Here is an 18507-nt window from a genome sequence, read left to right as displayed (position 1 = left end):
GCACTCCAATATTGCCATATCTAACATTTTGTTCTTCTAAGGCAGTTCTGACTGAATCAATCCACCTAGACCTTGGTCTTCCTCTGAGTCTCTTTCTTGCTATCTTGGCATCAAATACTTGTTTTTGCTAACCTTTCCTCATCCATTCTATTTAAGTGGCCGTATCACCTTGGATTAGCTCTGCTTACACCCTCTTGAATATTGATAGTGTCAAGTTCCTTTATAATATCTTCATTTTTCATATGATTCTGCCATTGGTTCACTCTCCTAATTTTTCTCAGAACCCTCTATATCTGTGGTCTCTAGTCTTTGATCAAGTGCTTTATTTCTAACCCAACTCTCAGATGCATAACTTAAAACTGGTTTGAACACTGTCTAATATATTGCTAATTTGGTATTTTGGCTAATTTCTCTCTTATTCCATATACATTTATTCAGCTGGTTACCCACTGTATTAGCTTTGCTTATTCTGTTGTCTTTCCAAATTTAACCTGCCATCTTCATTAAAAACTGCCTAAATAGTTGGAATATTTTACTTGTTCTATAGGATTTCCATTCAGAATGCATTGCATTGTTTTCTATGCAAGTTTTCTATGTTCCTGCCTATTTTCAGAGTTTTGGTCTTTTTATTGCCGATTTTCTGCCAAATTTGTTACAGCTGTTATTCAGTTTAGTTAGTGAATCCTGGAAACTTTCACTAGATGTGTTTAGGAGTACATCATCTGCATAAAGCAAAGAACAAAGTTAGACATCTCCAATTCTAATATCAAGCCTAATGCCACTTTCTTTTATAATGTTATCCATATAAATGATGAATAATAGTGGAGATAATGTGCATCCTTGTCTTACCTCTGATTTACATTTTGCCACCTTCCTGATATTTGTTTTCTATATTCTTACCAAAGTCTTCCCATGACTTTTGTTTAGCTACTTTTACACATAGCTTAGCTTTCTTACATTTTTCTCTGTATTCTTTTAGGGAATCTGCTGACTTATTTACTAGGAACTTTTGGTATGTTTTCTTCTTTTTCCAGGACTGCTTCTTTAACTTCTTGTGTTCATTATGGTGTTCTTATTTTTCTATCCTTGCCTACAACTTCGCTAGGTGAATCAATCAATGTCTTCAGAGTTTGCCAATGAAACTTCAAGGTTTGGTTCTTGTTTTCAAACTGCTGCAAACTTTCTTACATACTGTTCTTTTCAACGTGACATCCATTTTTATCCTGCTTAATACTAAGTAATGATCACTTCCAATTTCAAATCCCTTGTACGCTCTTGTATCCTGAACCAACCTTATATCAACAATGATGTAGTCAATGAGGCTTTCTTATTTTTTGTGTCTTCTTTCCATGTGAACTTGTGCACATATTTATGTTGAAACATGGTGTGTTAGTAATGACTAGTCCTTGTCCTGAGCAAAAGTCCAGTGAATACTTTATTAGCTTTGCTCTTTTCTCCAAATTTTCCCAAATTGTTCTTATATGCTTGGTGATATTAATTTCCTACTCTGCTGTTCAGGTCTCCAACAAGCAGTGCCGGATTAAGGGGTGGGCTGCCCGGATCACCAAAACTAAGGCTGGCACTAGGGCCTTAAAGCCTGTGTACCTTCCGAAAATAATGATTCGCAAATTTCAAATTGAAAAATGACAGTCTACTTCTGGAACATATCAATTCACCATTAGAAACTTTAAAATTCTTAAAAGCAAGCAATTTGCAGAATATAGTTCCAAATACATGGTTCGTATTGAGAATTTTGCTGATAATTCCTATAACAGTAGCAACAGCTGAAAGAAGCTTTAGCAATTTAAAACTTATCAAAACATATTTGCGTTCGACAATGGAGAGTGAGAGATTCAATTCTTTAGCCTCTGTTATCTGAAAATGCTGTTGCTCAGAAAATGGATATTAGTGAAAGAATAAAAGCTTTTGCAGATTTAAAATCAAGCAAAAAAATATCTAAATTATAATTGATTAAATTAAAATTCCACTGTGAAATCAATAAATTTTGTTTGTAATAATTTTTATTTGTTTCTTTTTTATGTAGTATATCTGAGTGAATAAAACTGATTAGAAATAATGAAGTTATGAAATTATTAATAATTTGAAAAAATACTTACAATTAGAAAGTATTTAAGGAAAAAAAAAAAAAAACTTAGGGGCATCATACATGAAGTCTGCTTGGGGTGCGAAATTATCTTGGTCCGGTACTGCCAACAAGGACCACTTTTTCCATTTTCCTTGTCAACTGCCTATTCTAATGACTAAAGAAATTCCTCCACTTCTTCCTTAGAAGAACCCTCTGTGGGCACAAATATGTTTCATTGTCCATTTCCCCATTTTGAAGTTTGCCCACATAACTACTTGAAACTGCCTTCCAATCAAGAAGTTTATCTTCATGTTTGGTGTTGAATGCTATTGCTACTCCTTCCTTTTCTTGATCATTATTGCCTGAAAATGCCATCCTATACTTATCTTGCCTGTTTTTTGTCTTCTTTGTCTCTCTAATGCCAATTATGTCCACTTGGTACGTCTCCAATTCTTCTGCAAGGTTGATTTCCTTTCTATTAATACTCCTTATATTGATGGTGCCTATCTTCAGTTCTTCTGATGTTGGGTTTATTCTTCTTCTCTGTATGTTGAGTTGGAATTTGTTCTAGTAGCTGACTTTTCACTGTTCAGACTGGTTCCCTGACGAAAACAGTGGGGTCCTTGTTTAACCAGCTGGCATGAAATCTCATGTTGTACCATCATATGCATTTGTGGTTTAAGCCAATAAAAAGTACAATTTGGTTGGCTAAGTCCCTGATTGTCAGTCCATCCTTGTTCGTTTAGTAGATGCTACTAATGGGGGTGCACCACGTGAAGGTGAGGATTGGACATTAGGTCAGAAGTCCCAGTTGGTTCTCTGCATTTCTGAAAGGTGATTTGGAGGTCTCCTCCCATTTATTTGGCTTTGACCCTGATATGTTCTTCTATATATCAATATAAGTGACCTATGTTCCTTCTTATCACTCTTTAACTCTATATTTCCTTTCTCTGCTGTATTCATCTAGAGTTTCATAATACCAGCAGTATCCAAAATACAGGAATAAGAAGACTATAATTTCTACAATGATCAGGATACAGCATTTTAATCAGAATGTTCTACACTACACACGGTAAGCACTTTCTAATTTGTTAATACCTCAGCTACATAGTTGGTACTTATTGTGGTAATACATCTTCACTCATCTATTTATCTGTAGATTGAAATAAGAATTTCCATTCTACCAAGAAATAATGAAGTGTCCAGTGGATTGTCCCACATTGAATAAAATGTCTTAGTCCATTCAGTAGGAATTCACAAATAATAGACTTCTCACTTTAAACCAAGATACTTTAATGTTTCTTTGATTCGATTAGAAAAGAAAGAAAAAGGAAAAAACCCTCTTATTCTTTCTCAAACTATGCAGCCCACTCATGCAAAATAATGACCAGGTCTTATTACTTTGATTAAAGCAATTATGGATTTTTTTTGGAGAGAAGTTAAGTGATTCAGGATAAAGATCAAAGAAATTATTAAATTTGCTTTCAGTTATTTTGCTACCTGAAAAATATTTTAGGTATCTCAGAATAATGTTATATATTGGAAAAATCATTCCTCCACTTTCATACAAAAAGTGGAGGAATTAAGATACATTTCATATGATTCCAAGTTTTAGTTCATCAAAATGACGTTGAATTTCATTTCAACAGGGGCTGTGATCTTCAGTTAAGAACTATCCTTACTTTTTCTGGAGGTTTTGTGTGTGTTTTGAAAATGTTTTTTCACAACAGTTATTATTAATAGCAAAATCAGATATGTGGACAGTGAAGACAGAAGTTTATCTATGAAATAAAATAACTTTCAGATACCAGTTTCTTTCTATAAGATGATGTGTGCTACTCCTGCATAGCATTGTGAACATTTTTCAACGAAGCCTTCAATAACGTGGAATTTGTAGAGATGAAGTCAGTTTTTAGCTATTCTTTCATTCTTGTTGATCCTTTAAGAGATTATAATGAATATGGCATACAACATTTGGAATCTCCAGTTGCAGTTGGAAATATGCATAAATCTGAAAATTTAAATAGGTTGATTGCATCAATAAAAGGTGATGGTTATATTGAAAAGTAAAAATTTATACCAATAGTGCAGAAAAAAAGAGCTTAATAATTATCTTTTCATATATTGTTTGTTTCTATCACATGCATTCAAAATAATCTCATCCAGGCTGAAAAAGGATGAGAGATTTATAATCCATTTATGACATGTTGTTAGTGTTTGTAGAAATGTATCTACATATAATTGTTGTCTTTGATTTTAATAGTTGCTCTATTAGGATTCGAATATAGTTTCAATTAAGTAAAGTATTTTAATCAGTGCCATTAATTTTTTTTTAACCCTTCCTAATTTGAAATTTCTGAAACTGCAAAATATTTTTACTTTCCTTCACTTCAGACTCAATAATTATCATGCATGCTGGATAATTATTGAAAACATTGATTTAGTTAAGAAGATATATTCATATAGTAAATTATATAGCATCATATTCTCTCATGAGACAAAGTATGCTTGCTGTTTGAAAGAACTGGAATTTGGGAAAGAAAAAATGTGGTGTGTATTTTCTTCTACTTTCTAGAGGTAGTAGTCATGTTAGTAATAAATATGTTTATCATTTTCAGATTAATAGTTAACAAAACTTAGTTATGGCTATGTATGTATCATATCATTATAAATATCATTGTGGTCATCATTTCTTAGCATATATATATATAGGATACTATAATAGTTCAACATGATTAAAATTCATGTTGGAGTATTCTGTTATTAGTTTCCTGTCATCAGTATTCTTCTAAATTGGTCTATTATAGAGCAAATTTCGATTCAGACAACTCCTTTCTGTTTTCTAAAGCAATCGTAGCTATATCCATCCATCTATATATGTATATTGGTGTTCTGTCTTTTGCTTGACACTATTTTTGCATTAAATGCACCTTTTTTGCTAATGGTTCATCTTTTCTCTGTTTAAGTGATCATACCACTTGCTCATCGTCAAATTCCTGACATGTACCCTCAAGGGGTGTACAGGATATGATAGTACTACATGAAAAACTTACATCATTACTAACTTCCTATCTACGATTTTTTACAACTTGCTCTTCGTATACAATATTCAGTATTAATAATGCCAAGCTCTTTTCTAATATCTCCATTTTTAATGATTCTGTCACTGATGTTGCCATCTCCTCATTTGCATAATTGTCTCGTTTATATGGTTTCCAATCTTTTACTTTTTATTTCTAACTCAGTTCTCTGATCTTTGTTAAATTTAGAGCAGCTTTACTTATTATATCTGTTGCATTATTTAATCTGCTACTTGCACTAATTTTTTTTTTTTCCAGTATGATTGAATGATGAGCAGCACTCAAATTTATGGAATTACTGTATTTCATGGTAAAAAAAAAATATATATAATCAATATCTTGTCGTTATCATTAAAATCTGATATTCACAATGTTATGTAACCAATCATAACATGATATCACATGTAACATGTAATTTTCTGGAGGTACAAAAGAATATAAGGGATTTTTGGTCTTAAATCTTGTTATACCACAGTGAATAATGAACCAGACCTCAATTTGAAATTTAAAATAAATAAAATAAAAACCTTTTAAGAGTCATGTTATAAGTTCTATTAGCAGAAATATAAGTAGAAACATTTTTTATCCTCTGAGTAGTAAGATTATTATTATTACTACGCGACACTTCCAGGGAGTCCAAAGACTCCCAAGGATGTTATCTTTTTCTCCTTTCTACAATATGAATACTCAACATTTCTTAGAAAAACAGAAAAAAACTTACTCAAAAGTTTTTGATTGGATTATATATAGAGTATATTTTTGTGACTTGTGTTAGTAGTTCTTTTATGTGTTGGAGGAGTTGTTGAACTGATTACAAGGTGCATGAGAAGAACTGAGTATATGAGAACTGATTGTAAGGTGTATGTAAATAGATTACTATTACTATTATTACGGGCAACTCCAGGGAGTCATTAGACTCATCGAGGGATACTAGATATACTGGATAGATTTCAGCCCTTGAGTGCTCAGTTTCTATCATTTAATAGGTGAACTGTGTGTGCTCCCTTTTTTATTGCAATTACTATTAAGTAATGAAAAAACTTAGTTGCAGGCAGTATGTAGAATCATTTTCTTATTTTGTTATCATTACTACTGGAAATCCTTTGACACAACTGGATGAGGTATTACTATTAGGTTGTTTGACAGTCAAGCTTGATTAGAATTGATTGCAAATATAATTAAATTGTGATAAAGTTAAATATGCATCAGCTGATGTCGACATTAACCTCTGAACCAGCCATGGTGAATGAAATACATTGTATATTGTATTGAAATATACTGTATATTTTTGTTGATTGTATGTCAATTATCTTAAATGCTGTATCTCTTATTTCATTGGTATCTTAAGTATAAAAATTTCAGTGGCACACTTTGCATCATTGTTTTGCATCATGGATGCAAAACTCATCATAGACATTAAGGTAATTAAAGGAATGAGCTTTGAATCGATAATATACTGTATAGAAGAAATATTTTGACATATCAGTTTGATTTTATTTACATAATAATAGCTCGTTATAGCAACCTTGCATAATTAAAATTTCTACATGCCACTAAAATATTGAAATAAGATTAAGCTATGGAAATAATTAAATCAAGATATAGTGTCCAGTTTATAGTTACTTCACTTTCAGAAGTAACTGTTAAGTAATGAAAAAACTTAGTTGCAGGCAGTATGTAGAATCATTTTCTTATTTTGTTATCATTACTACTGGAAATCCTTTGACACAACTGGATGAGGTATTACTATTAGGTTGTTTGACAGTCAAGCTTGATTAGAATTGATTGCAAATATAATTAAATTGTGATAAAGTTAAATATGCATCAGCTGATGTCGACATTAACCTCTGAACCAGCCATGGTGAATGAAATACATTGTATATTGTATTGAAATATACTGTATATTTTTGTTGATTGTATGTCAATTATCTTAAATGCTGTATCTCTTATTTCATTGGTATCTTAAGTATAAAAATTTCAGTGGCACACTTTGCATCATTGTTTTGCATCATGGATGCAAAACTCATCATAGACATTAAGGTAATTAAAGGAATGAGCTTTGAATCGATAATATACTGTATAGAAGAAATATTTTGACATATCAGTTTGATTTTATTTACATAATAATAGCTCGTTATAGCAACCTTGCATAATTAAAATTTCTACATGCCACTAAAATATTGAAATAAGATTAAGCTATGGAAATAATTAAATCAAGATATAGTGTCCAGTTTATAGTTACTTCACTTTCAGAAGTAACTGTTAAGTAATGAAAAAACTTAGTTGCAGGCAGTATGTAGAATCATTTTCTTATTTTGTTATCATTACTACTGGAAATCCTTTGACACAACTGGATGAGGTATTACTATTAGGTTGTTTGACAGTCAAGCTTGATTAGAATTGATTGCAAATATAATTAAATTGTGATAAAGTTAAATATGCATCAGCTGATGTCGACATTAACCTCTGAACCAGCCATGGTGAATGAAATACATTGTATATTGTATTGAAATATACTGTATATTTTTGTTGATTGTATGTCAATTATCTTAAATGCTGTATCTCTTATTTCATTGGTATCTTAAGTATAAAAATTTCAGTGGCACACTTTGCATCATTGTTTTGCATCATGGATGCAAAACTCATCATAGACATTAAGGTAATTAAAGGAATGAGCTTTGAATCGATAATATACTGTATAGAAGAAATATTTTGACATATCAGTTTGATTTTATTTACATAATAATAGCTCGTTATAGCAACCTTGCATAATTAAAATTTCTACATGCCACTAAAATATTGAAATAAGATTAAGCTATGGAAATAATTAAATCAAGATATAGTGTCCAGTTTATAGTTACTTCACTTTCAGAAGTATGAGCAAATGTATCTCTTGATTGCTGTGCTAAAACTACATTGTATGAGAATTGTTTCTTGTGCTGATGCTTGTGAAATGCTTATGCATGGGATTTTATATATTAACTATTTCCTTATATATTTTATATAACCTCTACACATGCTTCAGACTATAGGCCTATTACTATATCACCAGTGATTCTTAGACTTTTCCATAAGATATTGGTCAGACGACTACAGCAATATGTACAGAACAACTACTGTACATATTGCTGTAGTTCTCAGCACATCCTTTATCCCTGTGGATGGCTGTGCTGAGAACATCTACCTCCTTTCCTCTCTTCTTTCAGATTCCTGACCCCGCCTTAAGACTCTGTACATGGCACGCCTGGACCTCCAAAGGCCTTTAATACCATCTCCCTTCCTGCTATCTTTAGAGCACTATCTGTTGACGGATGTCCAGAACCTTTTCTTACCTATGTTAGGGAGCGCTACATAGGTGGCTCCATCTCTCTGTCTATCACAACAGGGCCCATGTGACCACAATACCTGTGGTGCAGGGTGTTCATCAAGGCAACCCTCTATCTCCTTTATTCTTCAATTGCATCATAGATGAGTTTCTTCACTCTCTTCCTAACCATATTGATTACTCTCTAGGTGTCTCTTTCTTTAATGCTATGGCCTTTGCTGACAACCTTATTCTCGTAGCCTCCACAAAGAAATAGCCTTGCAGGAATTCCTTGACTGGGCAGTTGACTTCTTTCATATTAGAGGCCTGAATATTAATGTTGAGAAGTCCTGTTCATTAGCTTTTCCCTTCAGGTCACGACAAAAAGCTAAAGGTAGAGAATACAGTTTTCCCTGCACGCGAGATCATTGCATGCTTTGACCATCCTAGAGGGGTGGAGATGCCTTGGTGTTATGTTCACTCCAAAGGGGAGGTCTTCTGTCCCTTCTGCCGTAGAGTCTGGGCTTACCATTTTGAGGCAAGCTCCTCTTAAGCCCCAGCAAAGGCTCTTTTTTCTGTCCTATTATCTCCTATCTCAATTTTACCACAAGTTGGTTCTTGGTGGGATGTATATCTTGGTACTGTCCTGAATGAATAGGGATGTTCATGCTGCCATTCGGTCATGGCTCCAATTACTGCCAGACACCCCAATAGCATATTTCCATGCTTGGGTGACGGATGGCAGGCTTGGGGTCTCATCACTAAGGTGGTTGATTCCACGGCTCCACTTAATAGGAAAACTTGCATCCTCTCCTATCTGTAGAGGCTTTTTATAGCCCTAGTATCCAAGAGGACTTTACGTGTGTGAATGAGTGAACCCAGTATCAGGGTGCCCAAATTGAGACAGCTAGAGATGAGTATAAGAGATGGGCGTATTTGCTTTACAGTTCTGTAGATGGTGCCTCCTTAGTAGAGTAACACTTGGTACCCCCACATCAGTGGGTATGTGATGGGACTAGATTATTTCCAGGTTTTGAATTTTAATAAGGACTAGAATAAATGCCCTGCCCACTAGGGCTCCACACAGCCCAATGTGGGGGGGGGGACAGTCAATATGGAGACCATAGCATGGACACATGGTGTCCATGCTGTGGTCTCCATATTGACTAACCATTTTAATAACAAAGGTTGGGAGACCACAGTTGAACCACACTATAGAACTACACTTCTGGCATTAGAAAGCCAGATATAGTAATGAGGAGAGATGGTGGTATTTGGGTATTCATGTACTGGGCACTCACTTATTGCCATAAGAGCAAGGTTCAGTACTATGAGCGAAATGCTGACCTTGCCAGGCAAATAGAAGAGGAGTTTGGGGTTGGCTCCTCGTTTTACCAGCACCACCCGCTCTATGAACAGCATGTGGAGTGCTGCTAGCTATAGAGACTTCTCTTTATTTGGTTTATCCAAGAGCGATGTGAAAATTATTTCTTTGAGGGCCCTGCAGGGTACACGGGTGGCCTAGCATTACCATCAGTGCACGATAAATAGCATACCAAGGACGCATCGGATGACACCCTTGTATTCTTTCTTTTTATGTAAAGGCTTCGGCCTTTTTAAGTCCTTTTTGATCTTATGTAAGAGTAGTACTGCTCTATCAGTACAAAGTATAATAAAATATATATTAATCCCAGTATTTGCTATATTTTGCCATATTAACCCTATATTTGCCACACCTCATCTGATAGTTTTAATTAAAACAAAATAGTCAAAATCTCTGCTCAACTACCACCAACTTGCAATTCCCACAATGAACAGATATTATGGTAATAATGTTATTACTATTTTTTTTGGAATAATTGCTGCTCTTAAAACCTGACCTAAATATATATGGATGTGTGAATTTCCCAACATGGGAAATGGTAATTTTAAGACCTGTACAACAATCAAAGCTATCAAATAATAGTACCAATGGAGATACCTTTCATAGGACTTTAAGCTCTGAATGTAATCATTTCTACTTCCTTTGTGCTGCTTGTGTGCACTTTTATATTGTATTTCTGATGATGGCTGGCATAAAATTTTAGAATTATTTAATTTTGTTTCTCTATGCTATGCTTCATTTCTGTTAAATTGAAGCCACTAAACTAAGTAATAGGTTAAGCAAGTTAAATTTCAGACATCCAGTAACTACCAGGATCTATGGCTTAGCCCTGAATTCATTGGGGGACACTGCTTTATCTCAAGGTTGAAAGTATCATCAAATTGACTTATGCCATACACATCTAGCTGTTATATTAAAGCCATTTATGAGGAAACACCATCTTTCATAAAGAACTGAGGCCTAGTTGGAAAATGTTAAGGTTATGCAGTTTTAGAAATGTTTGTGGTAGACAGGCTAGATTCCAAATCATTTATCCCTTTGAAAAACTTTATCTGATTGTTCTATTCCCTCCAGGAAATAGGACATTCTATTCCCTCACTAGGGCTCTATTCTAGTGATTGGATACATGAGCAAGTTTTTGATCTTATGTCCTCCCATTATTCCTCTCACTAATTCATAGACAAATTTTAATCAGATGGCAGCAAATACAGCAACATTTTATGCATGAGAAGTGGGTTCACTATGTTGATCACATCTTAGTTACTAGGAACACTCCATGGTTGAGTTAGTCCTTTGTTTTGTAATGCATTTGAAACATTTTGTTTGAAAATATCTTTTTACTTATGTATATAGTATTTAATAAAAAAAATAAAAATTAAACTATTCATCAACAAACTTGTAAATGTTATTAGCATGATTAATTTTGATACAAAGTGATAATTTTTTTTTTTTTTTTTTTAGGTTTATCATTCACAGTGATTCACAAAATCCTCTTCTGACATCGGTTGAAAACTTCACTCAGCAGTTAAAATCATTCTATCCTGATCTTTTGGTGATTGGTGGTTTACAGATGATGGATAATTTCCCTCTGGAAGATGGTACGTAATAAAGTAATTTATCCTTTGCTTCATGCTATTGTAATAATTCTTTACCAAAAAATGAGGATTAGATTTGAGCTGTTCTAAAAATTTGGAAAAGATGTAGATCACCTGGTTGACCGAATCATTAGCATACTTATGTCCCAACCAATAGGCTGCAGGTTCTAGTCCAACTGTGGGCATACTTGTTTTGATAGCAAATGAATTTTATTGCAAAGTCCATTATATTTACTGGAGTCCTGAAGTGCTTTGGAAAAATTTCCATTCTTGGTTTCTAGAGCAGAATTATGTTAAAAAAAACCCTTCCCTTTCAACTTAGAGCTTTTTGTAGATGGGAGTCATAAAAATATAATTTTCAATCAAATTATAGTTTTTATCTATTCACCATGTGTGTGAATATGTGATGCTTTGCCATATCAGTCTTGTGATGGCAGAGACTGTATGCATACTGTATAAGCGTATACTGTATGCATTACAGTATGCACTACTCAGTACAAATGATGAAGTCCATCTCTGTTTATAATATTCTGGAAACAAAAGTAATAGTGTTAATAATTTTATATTTTGTTATCTAAAGAGTTGTGCTTTATTACTTAATGAAGATCCATGAAATTTGATTAATCATAGTCACTGTAAATAAAATCAGGTAGCAGTTAACTACTTTTGAAAATAAACCATCTTATAAATAGTCTCATGTATTTCAAGAAAGTATGTTATTACATCATTATAAATTGTATTATTTCAAGTAGCATATATAATTATAATTAGAGGGCTACATAAAGGTTTGCAGAACTGAATCCTGGTAGTACCTGTATTTTGTAAATACTATTGCTTAACTGTGTTTTTTATCAGATAATATGCTGACAGGATTTACTATGAATAAATTGGATAGATTGAGAAATGTGTACCATGTTGATTTGTACTTTCAAAGTGAAAAATTTATTTTTCTTCGAACATGGCGATGCAATATCTTCAGTTGAAAGTCTGATATTGAATTAATTCCTGCAGTATCTGTTATTAAAAAGAGATTAAAAGTTTACACGTGGAAGAGGTCCATATAGATGTTAGTAACACAGTTTTTAAAGTTTTTTTTTAGCTTTAAATGATAATAAAATTTTTCTTTATAATGAAGCTTGTAAAAAGAATATTGTTACAAGATCTTGTTCAAGACTTAACAGCTTTAACAAGAAATGTTTCTTGAGAATGCAGAGGTCAGATGTTGATTTGTAGAAAAGGAGATGTTTAAATGATTAATAGGACTAATGCAGAGGAAGTTGGGAAATTTAGGATACTAAAATGGTTTTTATAAGATTGACGCAGAGGAAAATTTTCAGCACTTGACTGGGAGGAGATAAGGAAGTCGTTATTGTCAGTAGTATGGTTAGCAAGGGAGAGGACTAGACTTTTTTTTTTTTTTTTTGAGCATGTAAAATAAGTGGAATGAATTCAGAGGTGCTTTGTCAGTGAATATGTTCAAGGTTTTATATATATAATATATAAAATCTTCAAGGATATATATATATATATATATATATATATATGTGGATAGTGTAGGTCTCCTGCGATGAGTCTTCAGGCTCCATGGAAGTTCCCATGCAATGATACCATAGACTTTCATTTAATTTGTTTATGTGACATTATCAGAAGTGTAACTGAAAAAGGTTGTGGGATAAAGTAACATTTCATTTCTGGTTTATATTGTTTCATGTATACATTCTGACTAGCCCATATTATTGTTAAATAACTGTTAAAATAAACATAACTGTAGGAAATCCATTGAAGTAAAACAAAACACAACTACAGTAAAGATATTGAATAAGGTTATACTGTTAAATTTCAGATATTTTGTTTGTGTATTGAAAACCATCTTTAGTGTAGAAGAATAAATAGTGGAAAATTCAGATAAAGCAAAACTATATGCTACCAACAACAGTTATCTTCTCATGTGCAGTGTGCAATTGGATAGTTTGTCATTGAGGTTAACATTGGGAAATGCAGAAAAATCTCACCACTCCCTTTTGAAGAGGCACATTCGAATTTCTAGATGATTCTGTGTAGCAGCTTTGCATCATTTCTACAAGGCTGGACTTAAATATGTTTTAGAATGTTCTCATTTTACACATGAGAGTGGTAATATGAAGCTGAATAGATTGCTAATCATAGGAGGAGTGTGTGCAGCTAGTCAGGGAAACAAACTAGATGATGGGACTGCAAGTGTAGGATACCAGAATTGGTGCGAGATAAGAACAAAGGAAGACAAGATAGGGATGCAAGGATGGCCGTAGTGGGAGCCAAAGGACTTGACATGGTTGGTAAGGAATTATGGGAAGTAAAGGGGAACAGGGGGAAATCCACTATGTTTATACACCAGTACAAAGGATATTAGGAATAAAGATGTAGTGTTTGTGGCCTTGATGTATTTAGAGTCCACAAATCATTGTGGACTCGCTAAATGGCCTTAATAACATGGATAGCTGAGGATGATGTGCTCACTGGAATAGTGTGATGGCTATAGTGTTTTTGGAAAAGACAAAGAATAAAAGTGGAGATGTGGTATACTGATAATGTTTGGAAGAGTTGTGTCCTGTCAATCTGGAACTTGAAGAAAGCAGTAATGATAATGTCTTTGAGGCCATTTGGTGTGAGGTTGAGACTAGCACAAATTTTGGATATTTAGTGGAATGTTTCTATATGTCATAGAATACAGAGGGAGATGATTTGAAATATTCAGACAGGTGAAATTGCTGAGTGACAGAAGGGTGATAATAATGGGTTGCTTTAACTATGGAAGCATTGACTGGAAGCAGAAAATAATGTGATTAAGGTGATTGAATTCCTTGAGTTACTTTGGGAACTATTTTTGCAGCATATAATTAAAGCAATATGTGGATACAAGTGTTGGATGATTTAATATCTCATACAGTGATAATAGATGTCATCATGATGCCAACAATTTGAAAGAGTGACGATGTGATTTAAATGGGGAGTGGCTAGGTACAAGCTTTGTGGCACAAGAAATGTATAATTACAAAATAGGGGATTAGGATAAATTAAAGAAGCAGATTGGTGATGTGCAGTGGTTTGATCAGTTGAAGCAGAGAGAAATTAACAATGTCCAGGACTTGGTGCAGAATCATTTGCTTATAGCAATGTCAGATTGTGTTCCTAGGGTTAGGAGGATAAATAAAGTAGAGGTCAAATGGATGAACCATAGAATTATACAGGAGCTTCTGAGAAAGAGGATGTCATGGAGGCTGTGTGTGTGTGTGTGTGTGTGTGTGTGTTAAAAAAATGATTCAAGTAACAGATTATGGTACAGGAGTCATATATCTATCACCTGTTATATTATTATCTTTTCGTACGATTATGTTTAACAAACTAGTTACTTGTTTCATGCCAAAATGAAATTCTTAATTTCTTGTCAGGGAAAGATCTAGAAAATTCTTCTAACCACGCATAGAATTCGAATCCTATACTGTTTTTCATCTGAAATAGCATGTGATAAATGCCATTCCTCAGAAGCAGTTTAGTTTGTACTAATAAATATATACATTATTAAATATTTTTAAATAAAAAGGTTAGGAATTTCTCAATGTATGTTTCCTGTTATTTACTTTTCCAGATGTGCGACAGAAGAGACTTAATAAAGTCAAAGAGCTGATGGAGTCCCAACCAAAAACAACACGTATACATTTTGAAATGGCTTCCTTTAGTGATCTAGACCTTCTTAAAGATATTGTACAGAATATAATTCCTTATGCCGATTCTCTGGGAATGAATGAGCAAGAGCTGCCAAATCTTTATAATATAATGGCATATGGCAATATTAGTTTAGTAGCAGAATCCTATCCACGAGTTGCTGTCATCTTAGATGAAATGAGAGAAGTTTTTAGGTACTATTCATAACGTCCTTTTTTTGTCTTGTTATGTAACTTTTGTGTAAGTCGGGGGTTGGCAATGCATGTTTGGCGAGTCACATGCAGCTCTTGGAACACGTAACTTCAGCTCTTTAACTTTCAGCCTACATTTTTAAATAAACTCACACTGCTTGCTTCTCAGTTTAGTTTGCCTGTGCATCATGAGCAAAGTACACGTACAGCAAGATGAAGTTTAATTGTTGTGGTGGTGCTGAGTATAAGATAATTAAGACAGGAACAAAATAAGTTTGATGCAACCAAATTGTGTTCATTGCATAGAGTAGCTTACCTGACAAATATATGAATTTGAAAATATTTATGTTTAAACTTCTCTCAATTTTTAGTTCAGCGTATTTTTGTGAGCAAATATTTTGAACAAAACTTACATTAAAAATAAATGAAGAGACCTTCTGAACGACATTGTGAGTTTCTCTCATGTTTTAAGATAAAAACTATGACATACTCATCTAAAGTTGAGAGACTTGCTGAAGAAGTTCAGCAGCAAAAGTCACGTTAATTAATTCATACCTAATTGGATGTTTATTTTTTTAGTATTAATAAATGTTTCAAAAAATATATAATTTTAATAAAATACCTTTTTTAATCTTTTCCATTTCTCACCCTCCCACAACTTCAGCTGAGATGCAGCTCTTCAGCTTATTAAAAAAAAAAAAAAAAAAAATCATCTAATGCCTTTTTTATTCCTGTATACGGGGAGTAGGCGAGACCATTTAGCCCTATCTAACTTTTGGAGACTGAGTGGGCAGTTCAATCTCCACTGGTACCAATCAGAGATAGATGGCCCAAGGCTATCACTAATTAAGCGGTACACAGTGAAGAGAGACGGCTCAAATGTGCCGCCATCTCGTGGTCCCTAACCCTAACACAATATATTTAATGTCTGAAATAATGTGGGTTCTACGGTCGATTTTCTTGAGTTTACGGAACGAAAAACCCAAGTTTCCGGGAGGAAAAACCCGCTTGCCCGTGCCAGAGATCGACTAACTCGGGAACCGGTCGAAAAAAGGCTTAGAAAAATTTCCTCTAGTCGCCAACTAGACTCGAAACCAAGTCTTCCTTCGTGCGGCCAAGCACCGGGTTGTGTAAACGCCACATCCACTGAGCTACACAGGCTAATTATTATTAAATCAAAAATGACTCTTCGCTCAAAGGTTGCTAACCCCTGTATGTAGATATTTGGCTGTTGTAAGTGCTTCATGATGTTTTAAAATATTAAATTACTTCTAGTTATTGTAGATTCTTAGTTCTATAGTTAAGATTAAGATTATCTGGATTAATTAGCTCTAAAAAAATTTCAGTTTGCTCGTTAATGTTATCTTTCCTGTTTCATTTTTTCTCCCCCTAATTTTCTGATCATTAAAAAAATAAATAAAAAGAAATACCATTTCAGTTAGTTGTTCACGAGTAATGGGAATGACATAAAATTCTATTTCATTCTCCAATCCAGAATCCTGATTCTTCAGCAAGTATACCAAAGTGATCCAAGATAAAAATTCAACATACCTTGCATGGCTTATTTCAAAAACCCCAGCTTCCCACTTAGTTTACACCACCATGTGACATCTTTTAAAAAAATCAACAAATCCAGACAGATTTCATAAGTATTAGATGCAAACAAACTTGTCTCTTACTCAATTGACCATTGACCTTTTCACATCCATATAGTACGATGGTAACATTACCTAAAGACCAATCAGATCTCTTGGCATCAGTCTACTTCAACTCTTGTATAGATGTTCAAGGAAAATCACCCCACAACATGCTTCCTCTGATCTCTTGTCAGAAAGACATCAGAAAAATCCTCAATAATCTAAGTACTAATAAGTCACTTAGTCCAAAATGGTCTGCCTCCAATTATGCTAAACAACTTTAGTTCAGAATTAACATCACCTTCACAAGCTGTCATATTTATCTGGCATCAACCCAACAGCATGAAAGCAAGCCCTTTTAAAAGGGAGTTAAGTCATCCATTAAACTAGCTTTTTTACTGCCTGGAGGTTCACCAATTAATTAATGGTTAATATGACTTCTGCCATTCTTATTCTACAGCAAACTTCCTCACTAAACTTATTTGCTTTTGAACTCAGGTGTCAGAAAAGGTTGGAGAAACTCACATGGTTGCTCTTGATTTTTCTAAAGCATATGATTGAATTTTGTATTGAGTCCTTTTCAAGCTATCTTAAAATACTATCTTATGGTCTCTCTCTCCCCTATTTTTTGTGATTGGGTTCCCAGTTTCCTCTCTGGTCGTTCATTGCATTTCATGGTATAGTTTCCTGTAATCAGATTTACAACAGTGTTGGGATATGCAAGCTCTTCCTTCTCACATCTTATCCATAGATTTGCTATATACTCCATTCAAGAAACCTCATCATCATCAAATTCCTGCCATGTACTCTCAAAGGGTGTACAGGATATGATAGTATTACGTGAAAAAAATTACATCATTACTAACTTCCTATCTACAATTTTCCTCCAAATCAGTCTGTTACTTGTCAAGACTCCAACATTATCAGATCTTATATTTTTATCGTCTAGGGCACTTTGTACCGTATCAATCCACCTATATCTTGATCTTCCTCTGGGTCGTTTTGTTGCCAACCTGGCAGAGAACACTTGTTTTGCTAATCTTTCTTCGCCATTCTGTTTAAGTGACCATACCACCTGAGATTAGCTCTGCTAACGCATTCCTGGATGCTGACAATTTTAAGTTCTTTCCTAATATACTCATTTTTAATATCATATATTGCCATTGATGCCATCTGTTCACACCCATAATCTTTCTCAGGACTCTCATATCTGCGGTCTCTAGTCTTTGGTCAAGTGTTTTACTTCTGAACCAGCTCTCAGATCCATAAGTTAAAACTGGTTTGAACACTGTTTTGTATACAGCTAATTTAGTGTTCCGACTAATTTCTCTCTTATTCCATATGAATTTATTCAGTTGACTTCCTACCATACCAGCTTTGTTGATTCTGTTGTCTATTTCTCTATTTAATTTACCATCTTCACTAAAAATCGTGCCCAAGTAGGTGAAATGTTTTACTTGTTCCACAGGTTCTCCATTCACAACACAATCGACATTTTCAATGATTTTGCTTATTTTCATTGTCTTTG

At 33.8% G+C, this 18507-nt stretch overlaps 1 protein-coding gene across 1 annotated transcript in view; it reads left to right on the top strand.

The window, feature by feature from the left end:
* LOC150102173 (ADP-dependent glucokinase) overlaps positions 1–18507 on the top strand; it is a 44889-nt gene that overhangs the window by 15705 nt on the left and 10677 nt on the right. Inside the window, exons 3-4 of the mRNA XM_090398637.1 lie at positions 11316–11452; positions 15075–15345. Coding sequence (XP_090254763.1) covers positions 11316–11452; positions 15075–15345 — 408 coding nt within the window. The remainder of the gene's footprint in view (positions 1–11315; positions 11453–15074; positions 15346–18507) is intronic.

This window comes from Typopeltis vanoorti, chromosome 10 (assembly GCF_054136105.1).
Source record: "Typopeltis vanoorti isolate ZY-2024b chromosome 10, IOZ_Tvanoo_1.0, whole genome shotgun sequence".
NCBI classification, from domain to species: domain Eukaryota; kingdom Metazoa; phylum Arthropoda; class Arachnida; order Uropygi; family Thelyphonidae; genus Typopeltis; species Typopeltis vanoorti.
Note: the sequence above shows the minus strand (reverse complement) of the source record. Positions and strands in the feature narration are given on the sequence as shown.